This window comes from Pezoporus wallicus, unplaced genomic scaffold, assembly GCF_028554395.1.
Source record: "Pezoporus wallicus isolate ANWC-B61680 ecotype Strahan unplaced genomic scaffold, APGP_CSIRO_Pwel_v1 scaffold_13239, whole genome shotgun sequence".
NCBI lineage: Eukaryota > Metazoa > Chordata > Aves > Psittaciformes > Psittacidae > Pezoporus > Pezoporus wallicus.
Window position 1 is genome coordinate 2,277,008 of NW_026642052.1, and position 15,199 is coordinate 2,292,206.

General features: G+C 39.1%; 1 protein-coding gene across 16 annotated transcripts in view; it reads left to right on the plus strand.

Annotated features, from left to right (window-relative positions):
- The window catches only part of ABLIM2 (actin binding LIM protein family member 2), a 134,833-nt gene that overhangs the window by 51,087 nt on the left and 68,547 nt on the right, over positions 1-15,199 (plus strand). For all 16 annotated transcript variants that reach the window (XM_057426721.1, XM_057426723.1, XM_057426725.1 and 13 more), the window contains exons 3-5: positions 605-788; positions 9,373-9,488; positions 13,524-13,650. In XM_057426721.1, coding sequence (XP_057282704.1) covers positions 605-788; positions 9,373-9,488; positions 13,524-13,650 — 427 coding nt within the window. The remainder of the gene's footprint in view (positions 1-604; positions 789-9,372; positions 9,489-13,523; positions 13,651-15,199) is intronic.

Consider the following 15,199-nt stretch of genomic DNA (forward strand, 5'->3'; position numbering starts at 1 on the left):
TTTTGCCTGGAGCAGATGGTTGTAGAGATCCCTCCAATTCAAGCTTGGTGAGTGATGTTTATCATGTAAATATGAGGTCTGATTTTAAAAAAGGACCTTGTAAGCCTGTGGAAGTTTACAGCAGTTACCATGCAGATCACACCTGGTGTTTAGAGGGAGCAGTATTTCAACCACTTTTGTGTCCAGAAGGAATATCAAGACAATTGTAATCTGTCAGAGACCTTTCTTTGTATCACTGGTGCTTTAGATCTTACAGGTTTATATCCCTTATGCATTTCCTTTAACCCGTTGAATATGTTGGGTGTTGTATATGCCAGCCTTCAACTAAACTCCTAAAGACTTAACTCTGTACCTGCAGCCACTGCACTGAGGTTAATATTTTTTACATGGAATAAATCCAAACTATTAGTGTACAAAATACATCACTGATATAATTTGCTATTAAAGTAGTGTTTTTCAGATGCACAACTGTTCTTTGGTCATAAGCCTATGTATTGAAGTGCTTTAGTATTCTGCTAGGAGCCACAGGTGAAAAATGAGCATTGTCTTAGAAAGCGAGCTTTGCGTTTCCAGCCTTCTGAGTCTGCCTTTTCTTTTCCTACAGCTTGTGGATGTGACCTAGCTCAAGGAGGATTTTTTGTGAGACAGGGAGACTACATCTGTACTTTGGACTACCAGAGACTCTATGGCACACGGTGCTTCAGTTGTGATGAATTCATTGAGGGAGAAGTGGTCTCAGCACTGGGCAAAACTTACCACCCAGACTGTTTTGTGTGTGCTGTCTGCAGGTATGTGTTCTACGTTAAGTTTCATTTAAAAGCTAGATTTTGGAAGACCAATGCCAGGCGTTCAAACTTAGAGTCTGTAGATTGGGGGGGGGGGGGGGTGAAGGGGAAGGAGGAGAAGGGGGTAGTTCTGTTTTCCATTTTTTACTCCTTAAAAATAGCAGAATAAAAAGAAATTTGGAGTGCCTCCCTCTTTCCCAAATGCTTTTTCTGTTATATGGTCTCTTATGTGTGAAGTTTTAAAGTACTTGTGAAACTGCAACTGGCTCTGCCACGTGCCACCCACGTGTCAGACCTTTTGCTCCAAATGATGCTTTATTTCTCCAGTGTCTGCTATTTTGTCTTTGTTTGGCTGAAGTTACAGAGTATTCCAGTGCCACTGGCTGAGTCTTCACTGACCTAACTGGATCCCATATTAATAGATTTAAACTGAAATTTCACAGTGGTGCTTCCCAGAAACTCTGAAAGTCATTTGAAGTAGGACAGAAAGGTCCTGGACTCACAGACAGTTACGTACATGTTGGATTTCACCGAGGATCTCCAGCACTATGGAGGTCACAAGTGATGCAGCACACAAGATATTCCCCTGCTACAGCCCAGTGTAGTTCAGTGGGATCATTTCCCTCCTGGATATGTTTGACGTTGTGACCCAGTGTTGGTGGGGATGTTTGCAGACTCTGCAATACAAGTGGTTGATGTCTGCTTGACCTGCATTTTAATCCTCTTCTGTGGAAAGAGCACAAACAAATCCATGAAGGCTTCAAGAAGAAACTTTTAAGTTCACCAGACCTTCAGGAAATGCACTGTTAAAGTGTTTGGAGCAAAGGGAAATGCTGTAGTAATTTCTCTGGCTAAACTTGAACCTTTCGCAGTACAAGAAGAGCAACCCTGTGTTCAAAGGGAAAGCACAACAGGGCACTGATGCACCACATGTAGGTACTATACATACTAGTGCCTCATCCAGGTGACTGTACACTCCAAAACCAACGTGTTCACGTTGCTGCGGCAGCTCATAAGGCTACTGGGCTCAGATGTCCTCCCATGCTGGTGCAGGAGGACTTCAAATTCCAGGACAGCCACAGTTCACAGCAGGATCTTGATTTATCAATTGCAGGAATAATTAAATAGCCAAGTTAAGGGGAAGACTGAAACTAACAAGCCATTTTTATATTCCATCTGTTCAAGTTTTACCAGGCTTAACAGGAGATTTTTTCCTTTTGGTTATTTCAAACAAACATCAAGAGTAAAGATAACAAAAAGCCCCAAATATATGTATCATTTTTAATAGGAGAAAAAGGATTTAATAGGGTAAGTGTGAATCTTACGTGTTAATGGCTGGCTGCACATGCATTTGGCCTGCAGCCTGTCAGTATTACAGCTCTTCTGTAGATGAGCACAGCTAATTCTCAGTATCTTTCTTCTTAGCACTAGTACCCTCTTTAAAATGAGGTAGTTTTTCATTTAAGAGGGGAAAAAAAACCCTGGTTGATTCTGTTTTGCTGCTGTATGTGCTTGTATCCTCAGCCACATCATTGGGGTTTAGCATTCAGGCATAAATTATTTACCCGTGTGTTACTGTACTTAGCAGCTTGGTACCTAACTTAGGTTTCAGTCAGGATGTTGGATACACTAAACTCCAGCTGTATTTAGTCAGTCCTTCAGCTGATGTTTTGAAGATTGGTGGTAAAATTTGTCTCATCCCCCTAGAAATTTGGAATATTTTTCTGTAAGACTACACAGTACCTAACGATTCAGGTGAGCTGAATTGCAATACAGTGAAAGTACTCTCTGGAACAAGCTACAAAAGATCATGCATGTATGTTGAAGACATGCTAAAGCTTTTAAAAATCGAGTTCCTGATACTAAACTATTTCATACTAAAGAAAACCCCAGAGATATTTCCTTCTGTATACCTAAATCATTGGATTAAAAGCTATTTCACTGTTTCTAATTGCTGCTATGTAAAACTTCATTAGAGAGACCCAGATTTGCTTCTGTTGCTTTCCTTAGAAGGACACACAAAATCATGTTGTCTTCATCAGAGCCAACTAATGACCTGCTGGCTAGCAGGATTCAATTAGTGTCTCCTGGGGGGGTTATAACAGACTTGTGATGCAGAGGAACAGAAGAATCCTGTCATTGTTTATAGTAAAAACACTGGAGCAGGTCCTCAACTGCCCTAAATCAGCCCTGCTTCAATTACCCCAGTCTTTGCAAGCCAGGCATAATTCATGGTTTTATGGGAATGTGTGTCCTATCTGAACATCATCAGTATTTATCTTACTGAGTGATATCCTTAGTTAAAGTAAGGTGGATAGACTATAAATACATTTGGTTTGAGCAAGAAAAAGAATTTATTTGTTTAAAACAATAATGTCAAAAGGCAGAAAGCCAGAGCCATATGGTTTTGGGTACAGGATTATAAAGCTCTTACCGTAGCCTGTTCTTTGGTGGAAGAGTCAGGAATGCCATTTGTCTCCTCATTTCCTACCGATGGGCAGAAACCTCAAATAACTGGCCAGGTCACACCGTCTGAGGCAGTTGGCTGATAATGCAAACTGCGTTTGATCTTGCCTTTTACAGATGGACTTTAATGTGGGTGCTCTGTTAGAAATCTGACTTCCAGAATGGTGTGAACTTGAGAGGTGGTGACTTCCTGATGGTGGGGATGATCCTGCTCTCGAGGCAACCAAGCCTCTTACCAACTTCAGCAGGAATGTGTTGGCAGCAGAAGGTGCTTTGCACTCATGACATGGGTCTCCAGAATGTTGCAAGATTTTTAGGTGCTTTAAATGAGCACTTCTATAGTCCGTATTTCTGTAGCTTCTGAAGTAACACTTTTAAACTGCTCCTATGTTGAATAGTAAACCAGTGACAGCAGGAACTCCTTTCTTTCTTATTTTTGGAGAAGAGAAGATTTGAATAGAAACTGGTGGGAAGTGTATATTGCTTCAGATGGTACAATCAGTGAGAAAATCTGATGTGCATTCAGCTAGCTGGTGCACCGAGGAAAAAAAACAACCAGTAATGCAAGTCCAGTTGTCTTCTGGAGTCCTGATATTACTACTTCCGAGTGCCCAGTGCCCCACTGTTACAGAAACGTGCTGGATTCCCTGTTGCCCTCCTCTTTGAAAAAGCTTGTGTGTCAGAAACCCAACTCATCCCTGGGCATCTTGGGGCTCAGATGCAATAGGCCAAGGCTGCCAAGGTGAAAGGGTGAAAAAGTAGTGTGCAGAGAAAAACTATAAAAGTACAGTATAAAAAGTACAGATAAAAGTACAGTCATTTTCTGTGATTGTTTCTCTTTAACTTGCACTGACCAGGTGGCTCTTAAACAAATTCACATTTTAATGGCATGTTTGCTCTGCTGGCATAATGATTGAGGGCTTAGTCCCTTCTTCTTCTGCTGTTGATAGTCTAATGAAACTTGTTTTCTGTTGTGTTTTGTGATGCCTTAAACTAAGAATGAGTAGAAGAAAAACAACATAGATTGAAAACTCTGAAAAAAACTGCTTAGTCTGAATTCCTGGGAAGTGGGTGAGAAATCTCATTCTTACAGCTTCATTAATTGGATGAGGCTGTGTCCTCCAGAGGACACCGAAGACATTTCCTCCAAAAGACTCACTTGCTTGGAAAGTGAAATAGTGGACCAAAATTAATGCTATCTGAAGCAATATAAGCTGCATTTTATTAAAATCATGCACATAGTTCTTATATGGCTGTCAGAGACAGGACTGTATGTCTCTTACGCAGGATGGGAAAGGGCAGAAAATTAAGTCTTGCAAGAATAAATGGGTAATCATGCCCATGGGAAGTCTTAGCATGTTAAAAGTTATATATGCTTAATACATCTATATAAGATGTATGGTCTGCATAGTGTTGTGCTGTCCATAGACTGTGATTTCAGTGTTACTGATGGGCTGTGTGTGCACAGGGTATCAAAAATCCGGGGTTTGGTTTTTTGGGTGGATATAATTGGTAAAGTTGGGAAGGGGAGTGTTTATTCACCCAGTTGGAGGAATGTATATAATTGTTATCCCTTTAATTTCGGTATTCGTATAATGAAAAGTTGGGAAAAATAGTTTATTGTGATTCGTAAATAATGAAGAGAAGGTCACTTTGACTCTTAGCTAGGGATAGATTAGCACATACATTCCATATTAATAACCAAATAGGTTTGTGTTTGCTTTAGAAAATTTTAATATCTAAGTATTACATTTCATCTTAATTTAGGAAGTTCTCTCTTGAAACAGCATATTGATAGAAGTTGATTATATGCTAAATAGAGTTAAATAATGTGTGGAGGGGCAAGAGGCAGGTGTATGTTCTTGAAGGATTTTGTGCCAAACCCAGGTCTAAAGCTTCTCTCAATCCATTTGTGTTTCTGTTACCTTCAAGAAGGTAATTCATTGTGGATAGGCAGTTGAATGTAAAAAAATCAGAAAACAGAATTTATTTTTCTTTTGTAATAAAAGATTTTCTAGTCCTAAGTATAGCGCTGCTGTTTCTAGAAAGAAACTGCAGGCTTTTGTGTATGTATGTCTAAAGAAAATTAAGATAATACTGAAAATTATAAGTTAAAATTCATTTCATTCTGAAATGTAGCAGTCATGCCAGACTTTCTGAGTATGCTAATCCTTTTTAATTGCTCAGTTTTTTGGTGCTGCTGAATTTTGCAAGGGTTCTATTCCCACTTAAGCAGTACTGGGTACTTCTTAAAGCATCTCCTGAAGCTGGCTGCTTTACCTGGATGTTGAGGCTAAAGATTTGAAACTGTACTGAGTGTTCTTGACATTTTGATTCTAAACTGAATATATTTATCAAGATATCAATTTATGGTGCTTCCTGAGCAAAGGAGTCTTGCAGTGCGACTCTTCAGGTTTATGTATGGAATATACCTATAGCCCTAGAGTCATGTAAGGTGGAAGGGATCTGGGGAGGCTCTGTGGTCCAGCCGCTATCTCAAAGCAAGTCCAGAATTAATTTGAGATATCTCAAAGGATGGAGATCCCACAGGCTCTCTGGACGCCCTGTTCCAGCATTTATTTTTTTTTTTCATATGTTGAGTTGACATTTCCCATAATCTGTCTCATGTCTGCTGCCTTTTGTCCTTTTGCTCTGTACCTTTGAGAAGAGCGTGGCTCTGATTTTATATACATGTCGTCAGGTAGTTTTAGGCAGCACTAAGATCTCAGCATTTTAAGGCAGCACTAAGACCTCAGCATTTTAAGGCCAAATAAGTCTATCTGCTTCAGCCCTTACCCATGCCTCCTGAGCTCCAGCTCTGGACCTAGGCAATTCCACTGGTCTCTCTCCAGTAAATTTTGTCCTTAGGAGCCCAAAATGGTACACTGCTCTAGATGCAGTTTCTCAAATGATGAACAGAAGGGAAGATCTTATCCCTGGGTCTGCTGACGACGTTAATGCACATCGGGTATATTGGCCTTCGTTGCCCCAGGGACACTCTGCTTACTCATGTTCAACATGGTGTCCACCAGGACCTATACATCTTTTTTATGCTTTTCATCTGATTGACCCCCAAGGTGTACTGGTGCATTGGGTTATTCCTCTCTGGGTGCAGGACTTAGCATTTGCCCTTGTTGAAATTCATGTAGACAGTAGATAGCAAGTAATGTCCACTTTATATTGTCATGTTTAACACCATGGGTCAAATTTGTCCCTATGGAGCACCCTTGAGGGATGTGATTGTACCAGGCACAAATTAAAGCAGAATTTGATCCTGTAGATCCTTAGGTTGCAGTCTGACATTACACCTGACCCAGTGTAACTGCAGTCTGCTGTGAAATGAATAGCTTTGCTCTCTCCACAAGCCTGACCATATGCTTCTGTTAATTTTATTATATCAAATTTAGTTGGCTGTTCAGCTACAGAGAGATCAGTAATTTAAAAAAACAGAAGGCCATCTGTCATATCTGAAAAAAATTTAATGTTTTCTTTTGCCCCAAAAAGCTTGAATTCCACAGCAGCATAGGTTGAGGCATGGTGCAGAGAAGGACAAGATCAGTCAGGACCAGACCTTTCGGTGTCAGCACACAGTTACCCTGGATTAGACTGAGGGTGGTTTGTTGTTTTACAATAAAATTGTAAAACCAGTCATTTCTGGCTTTACAAATATTGTAATTGGGTGGATAAAACAAAATTAATTGGGAAATGAATCACAGAAGATGTATTAAAATCCTACAAGTCATTTCAGAGAGCTGCTCCAAATATGCTCTTAATTCTCATTTTTAAAATAGATTATCCAAGTGTGAAAATCACATTGAATATTTTTAAAAGGATAAGGAACTAATTAAAACCCATACATAGCAATGTTCAGTGGGTGTTGGTGGTGAGATACTGTATTCAAAGGCAGATACTGTGCTCTTAACCGCAAATGCTATATATAGTCATGCTCACAGTTTAAAGAGCTCAGAAACTGAAACCTTGTTAATTGACTGTTACCACCTTCTGTTGTGCCTTCACTCATACCGGTGCTGAAATCCTTGAGCAGGGCTGCTTGTGAAAGGGAGAGGTCAGATGTTACAGAAACACTGCCAAATGTGTTGTATACAAATTCGGGATAGTGAAGCAAACTCTGATTTAATTATGGGTTTAGAAGACCAGCGAGGGAAGGAAATGTCTACTTGTACCTTTGGGTGGACAGCTTCCAAGGAGGATTTCCTTTCTTAAAGCTTATCTCACACATGTGGAAAACTGAATAGAGAATTGAAATGGTTGTCCTCACCCATCCAAATGGAAGGGCACTGCAATTACTTACTAAACTCTTAGAAATTAAACCAAGATATGTTTATGGGCTAGGAAAGCCCCTACATGCCCTCCTCTCTAAGGAGACTCTGTGGCTTACTGTGGTGCCTGTGAGGTTTGGTATGTTTTGTGGGTTTCACCTACGTTGCTCTGAGCCATAGAAGGTCAATTATTCTGTTTTTCTCTTCTAGAATCAGAATCCTAGGTCAGAAGGTACCTCAAGTATCATTTGATCCAGCCTTTCTTGGCAGATATGACATAGACTAGATGTCCCAGCACCCTGTCCAGCCAAATCTTTAAAAGTGTCCAACATCAGGGTATCCACCAGTTATTCCAATGGCTGACTGTTCTCACTGTGAAAAATTTTCCTCTTGTTTCCAGTTGGAGTCTTCCCAAGAGTAACTTGTGCCCATTACCCTTCCTCTTTCCATGCGACTTCTTGTCCTTAGGATCTTAAGGACCTTAAGATCATCTAGTTCCAGCCCCCCTGCCATGGGCAGGGACACCTCACACTAAACCATGTCACCCAAGGCTCTGTCCAACCTGACCTTGAACACTGGCAGGGATGGAGCATTCACAACTTCACTGGGCAACCCATTCCAGTGCCTCACCACCCTTACAGTAAAGAACTTCTTCCTTATATCCAATCTAAATTTCCCCTGTTTCAGTTTTATCCCATTACCCCTTGTCCTGTCACTACAGTCCCTAATGAAGAGTCCCTCCCCAGCATCCTTATAGGCCCTCTTCAGACACTGGAAGACTGCTATGAGGTGCAACATAAATGTAAAATAAGCCACTCTTGGGTGGTTTAGGGAGCAAAATAAAGTTTATTTTTAGCAAGAAGTATCTGTGCAACTTTTGTAGTGAAGAAAACCTCTCAATTGGTGTGAATCTGAATAGCGGTTGTAGGGGAATGTCATGCAGAATTGTAATGAAATGTTAATGAAATCATCTGATCAGCTGGACTTCACCATGAGGCAGAAGGCCTGTGTTATGTTTATGCCCCACTTAAACCATGTTTTGATAGCTCACTTGGGATTTAGCTGGACATGAGCTTTGGGTGGAGTGAAATCTGCTTCTAAATCCTCACTGTCGTTTGCTGCATTATGAAGTGATTTGTCCATTTGGTCCTCTTAGAGGAAAAAACCTCATGAGTTTCTGCGCCCAGACGAGAAAGCTCACAGTGGAAAGCTTTTTGTTTTAAGGACATTGATAAAAAGGAAGGATTTAATTAAGTGTAAGGAGAGCTGTTGTTGAGTAGAGCAAAGAAGTAATGTAGAGGTTTTGAGGGTTATAACTGTGCTAGATTTTCTCCTATGAGAGTTCATTTGTTTTTTGAGCATAAAGATTAAGAAAAGGACTTTGATATGATAAAAGTTGGGAGGGCAAGTGTTTTACTAATATATATTAGTCATCTTTCTCATGCAGCATTTAACAACATAAAAGAAGCTGTATTTGCCTGTACTTGTTCCATGTAATGCAAATTTTATTTTCATTCTGTAATTGAACCTGTTAGTGATCAACCCTTGCTGATACTGCATTCCTTAGATACACAAGGATTTGGACTTGAGTGCTCAGTGTGTTTTTGTATCTTTAGATCTTTTCTTTTTTCTAAGTAGCTGTAACATCTGTATTTGCAATTGTCTGTTTGGTATGTGTCCCTTTGAAACTTGAGCCTCCAAATGGCTGAAAAATCATGAATGAGAACTGGGCAAGCAGAGAAAAAGAAACCGGAGTAATAATGAGTTTCTTTGTGGAAAGAGGTTTAATTTCTATAAAGGCATAGACTGTAACCTGTTTGCTTTTGTTTCCTCTGTTGTAGGCTGCCTTTCCCTGCGGGTGACCGGGTAACTTTTAATGGGAAGGAGTGCATCTGCCAGAAGTGTTCCCTGCCCCCTTCCAGCAGCACTGGCTCTTTCCCTGTACAGAACCTGCGAAGTAAGTAGGGGTTTCTTCTTTTCTGTTGTTCTTAGGCTGTGCAGGTTTAAAGAACGAAATCTGACACCAGTATGTGTAACTGAAGCACAACAACAGCCTCAGTAAAATCTAAGTGTAATTTAGACACTAATTTAGACAATTATCAGTATAATTTAGACACTATGCTGCATAAATGGTGTCAGGAAATACACATAAAAATGTATATGGCAGTTTTCAAGGAAAGTGTGACATTAAAAAGAAAAGCAAATGGTGCCATTATAGGGTTAACAATACCCATAAAAGCACTTGATTAAACCTGGAGTAAATGAGATTATTTGGAGAAAGTTATAATATAAATGTATTATTTTTGAGGATTTAGTCCAACTCCCGCTAAAATAAAATCCAGCATGATATTTGATAAGTTGTAAGTGATCCAGTATTGCTTCAGAAAATATCGGTGACAGGACTGCATAGGTGAATGCTGCACAGGAGGGTTTAACATGTGCAGCGTGACAAGAGGGATGTTTGCCTTGACCTCAGTGCTATCCTGTATTATCAGAAGATATGAACACTGCCCAGAAGTAATGTGGTCTTTTCATATCACCTTTTTTTTGCAACAGATCTTGGAGTGTCATTGTTGCTTTGAACTCTGTTCCTCTCCTGATTTGTTCACAAGTAGCACCATGCTTTAACTGTCAACCAATGTCTATATGCAATTAAACAGCAACAGCAATTCAGTTAAACAGCAGAAGACAAGTATTTTTAATGACTGTCACATCACATTGAGCTGGATTTGTCATGGGTGAGGAAGGGCCCCATAGATTGCTCATTTTTGTATATTAGCAAACCAGCCTGTTTCAGGGAGATATCTCTCCCTTTTGTGGAGCTTTTGGGGGGGTTTCAATTTTTTTTTCCTTGTCCTCTCCCCCGCCCCCTTCCACCCCCCATTTCCCTACAGAAGTTTTCACCATTTTCTTTCTCTAATTTGTCAGCAAAAGCTCCTGTGTGAATGCGGTAAGACGCTATGCTGGTTTCCCTCTTGCTAATGACGTTCTCTTCTGGAGAGGCAATAGCTCTTTCTCTTAGGTGGTTTCTCTTGTCACTTATTCCCAAGATCAGTCATCCTCAGCCATCTTGGCTGGCTGCATTTGCAGATCCATACTTTAATGACCTATCATCTGTTTGTCTCCTTGTCATAAGGGGAAAGTGCCTTTGACTTTAATGGACATTATTTCCCTGGTTGAGTACTGACAGTACAAGTTCATTTGATAATCTGTGATACAGAATCATTTAATGTATTTACATTCCCTTTCTCTGTACACACACACATGATTTTTTCTTGCAGTGCATCTCCCCAGTTCTCTCAGGTCACTGCACTGAGTCTCCCCAGTGCAGGTACCTGCAAACCTAAGCAAACCACTTGCCTCGAAGGTGGAAGCGTATCTTTGTGGCAAAACCTGACCTTGGAAAGCAGAAGCTTAGGTTTCCCCCAGAGAAAATCTCAAACAGGTATTTAAACCTCAAATACAAGTCTGCTTTATATCTCATTAGAAATGGAAGAAGTCTTTCCATAGATTTCAGTGGAATTTGTTAAGTCTTGGTTCAAACTTGGATGGTAACATGTTGACCCATTGTTACACTGGGTTTGTTCCTGGCTCAGAACTGCCCAATACGTACTGTTTATGTTATTTGTCAGCCCATCTATCTCTGACTTGAGCTCAAGAATGCTTTCAGGAGATCTCTGCAACTCACTGAGCTCCCAACATCACTGCCCCCTCTGACCACTCCTTGTGTTTTTATCCTCCCACTTTGGTTTTGACCTCTATTATGCATTCCATTCAAAAGAAAGGAAGAACATCAGGCATTTTGCCTGAGTCCTTGATTTTTTTTATTATTATGCAAATACCTACCTACCTGTGTTGTTTCCTTTATAAAATGCTAGCTGTGAAAACCTCTTGTGGCAGTGTTGATGTTGAAAAACTACTCAGGGAAGAATATCAACATGTAGCAGAAAATGATGTGTTCTGCAGAGTTACGGGTTGAAATTAGGTGAGTCACCAAAGGATGCTGCATCCAAAACAGGAAGACAAGGATGTTGCATCAATAGGCACTGTTGGCATAGCAACTGCAGTATTTGTTTTTAATTATCTGGAACTTAACAGAGAAAACAACAGTTGGAAATAAAGAATTAGCTCACAAATGCTTCATTTCTGACCACCCAAGCTTAAACCAGTCGAATGGTGAATGATATCTGAAGACACAGTGTTGTATTAAGTTTGTGAAATAAACCCTCAACTAATGAGGTTAAATTAGATTACCAGATGACCCCCCAGTGCAGGGCTGATCACAAATGAATTTCTGATTGCAGTTAAAAATAGTGCAGAATACTGCAGTATTTTTTCTCATGTGGGACTAAATCCAGACACACACCCAAATGTTCTCTTTTATTAGCAAAAACTCAAGTGTTCTGATCTACGGTGCACAAGCTTTTGTTCTGAGCTTGTTTCCACATATTGGTGCTCTACATGGTGACATTAGAGAGACATATTATTACTCCCTTAATCCATTCCAAATCCACTAAAGGAAAATAAGAACTGTCCTTTATTGTTGTGCACTCAGAAATGAGGCATTTACGATTGCACTAACAGAGTGTCTCATTAGGGTCACATAACCAACTAAATAGAATCTTAAATCAGAAAGTTTTTAAGAGGACTGTTTAAATGTTCTAATGAGCTCCTACATTTGGAGTTCCTTCTTAATAACTAGATAAATCTTTTTTTTTTTAATGCTTTTATGTGTCTTTCTCTTCTATGCAAGACATGGTTGTGGTTTTATCTTTTTTTCTCTTCTGGCATCTCTAAATGATTTCTGGGGTTTGTCTTTTCTGTAGCAAATAGTTGTTATACATGAATAATTCCTAAATATATGTATGTATGGTTTCACATAAGTTGGATGATATAATTGCATGGAATTGAAGGGTTACTGAGGTACTGATACTAGAATCAATTTATTACAGATATTTATTCCTATTTTTTCCACTTAGTCTGACTGTTTTAACATTCTGAAGAAAACTATACTTAAACAGGAACCTAGAGTGAAGAGTGAATGAAATCTGGCCCTTGTAGAGTAAGGATTCATTTAGGATATACTGAACCAGATTAAAATCCCATGCCAGTGTCGCATCTCTAAACAGGGTGCTCACTGGTGGACTGTTGCTGTGGAATCTGAGGGTATATTTGTCTTTTCCTAGCGTAGTCAAAAGCATCTATTGTTTACAAACAAACAAACAAACCATAAAACAAAAACAACAAAAAGCAACCAACCCCCCCCAAATGTCCTGTTCTCAATTACTTTTATTGGGGAGTATAGCTATGTTTAACCAACATAGCCTAGCCTATGTTACCCAGTTATGACATGGTTTACATTGAATTTTGACTACCACTTTTTTTGAGCTTTATATAAGTGAAATTCTGTAAGTCATAAATATATAGTCATCCATCACATTCACATATTGCAATGTCACTGCTACTCCGGAGTTTGTAGCGCCTCTCATGTATTTTTCCTGGCCACAGAATTTCACATCAGAATTTCAGCTTAGGCTACTTTTCATGGTTGCAAAAAGAATTTTGGAATACTAAGTAAAGCTTTCAGGCCCAGAAGCAAAGTCTGATATGGACAATCAATTATTCATTGTAATCTCGTGACTGTTAGGTCTTTGTTATTAATTTTATTGGCCTGATTTACAATGCTTGAAAACAAAATTGGCAACAGTTTGTGTATTTTAAACGCTGTATAAACGTGGTAAAATAAAACCTAAGTCTCAGGAAATCTAAGTCATTATTTTTTTGCTTTGAAAGATTCATGTCTTCTAGCAATGTTAAGGCAATATCAGGGCAGCGTCACTTGTCATCCATCACCGAGCAGCCAGCAGTGAGCTTTAGAGACTACACAAAGCTGTTACTAGGACACCGATGGATCCTTGTACTGCAGTAATCGGTATTGTTGCGGGGCCATCTAAAGCCTGTGATTCACTCATATTGGATTTTTCTCTTGCAGATTGTGGGGGCTGTGGTTCAGAAATTAAAAATGGGCAGTCACTGGTTGCCTTGGACAAACACTGGCATTTGGGCTGTTTTAAGTGCAATACATGTGGCAAGCTACTGAATGCAGAGTACATCAGCAAGTAAGTTAAATAGAGAAGCATTTTCATTCATTTTCAGCATTCTTTTAATACCAAATAATTTAGCACTGCATATCCTTTAGTTTTTGCTCATGTATGTTGGGGGTATATAAATATTGGAGATTATTATTTAAATTATTAACTAAATTGTATTAGAAGCATAAAAATATTAATTAAGAAAAGTAAAAGTTGAATTTGTGTATTTATCTGGAATGGGACTTGACAAAACAGCTATGCTATAGAAAGGAATGGATGCAGTATGCTACAAAGCCCCACAGATACACCCTTAGTTACTTATGTTTGACTTTGTGCAATGCTGTTATGTGAACAAGCACGTACTATCATTTCCATGTGATTCACATAAGCAGAAATGTTCTCCAAAAGTTCATTAAGGAGGTATGTATCACACTTTCTGCTGCTCCAGACCCTCATGCTGTCAGATTTGGACTGGATGTGATGACAGCAATGAGAAGCAGCACAAAGCACACACGCAGACCAAGTCCCATGTCAACACTCATATCGGTGCAGTGAGATACAGGGCTTTCCCTGGCCAAGGCACCTGGGATTAATTTCTCCTTCAGAGAAGTGTGTTGATATGATGAAATCTTCTTAAACAACTAAATAACTCAGTCCCTAATGGCCAGAGATGATGGAGCTTCAGAGCCAATGTCCCACTGACTTTCAACGATTCTTTGGGTTTCGATTAATAGGAGTATAACATTTAATTTCACAGCTTGCAGGAGAGAAACAATATATAATAAAAGGGTGTTCTCAAATAAAGGTTGTGCATTATCTCAGATGTTCTGCTATTCTGCTGTAGTTTGCTACAGTGCTTTTTTTTTTTGCTTGTTATTTAATAATAAAACCCCATAAATTTTAAAGATATAATTAGCATTAAATCCTCTTTTTGAAAAAGCTAAATGCCAAACAAAATAACTCAAGAGAAGAAACATCCTGCCTTCAATTAATTCAATTATTTATTGTGATAACTTATAGGTCATCTCGAAGCAATCAAACTTGTATGCAAGAAAATTAAATTTTATGTTTCTCCAGGGAAATGTTGAATAAAATTATGTCTCTGCTAATAAATCTGACTGATCATGGGCTGTTTTAACGTAACACACTAAATATATTCAACAATGTGTAACTTGCACTTAGAAACAGGAGAAGAGTCTCCAGTTTCTTTTAGAGCTATTTATTTTCATTCATTGGCTTAATAGTCTAAGTGTAAAACTTCATAAAGTTGTGATCTAAATTTGATAAGTAAAGAGAAATGTGTAAATAACTGTTTTTTCCAAAAAAAGGGGAAAAATGTAGAAGAAGTTAATGAGTAATACTATACCAAAAAATGGTGTGAGGGTCTCAGAGACTACGTGTTGTGACAAGGGCAAAGATGGTGGCTGAATTCAGTGACAGAGCAGGAAAGCGGGATTGCAGTAGACTCAGGCCAGAATAGTTCATTAACTACTCAATTCTTTACAAAATTAATAAATAAAAATGTCTGGGAGGTGGGAAAGTCCATAAACTCCCTATGAAGTATTGAAGCATTAAC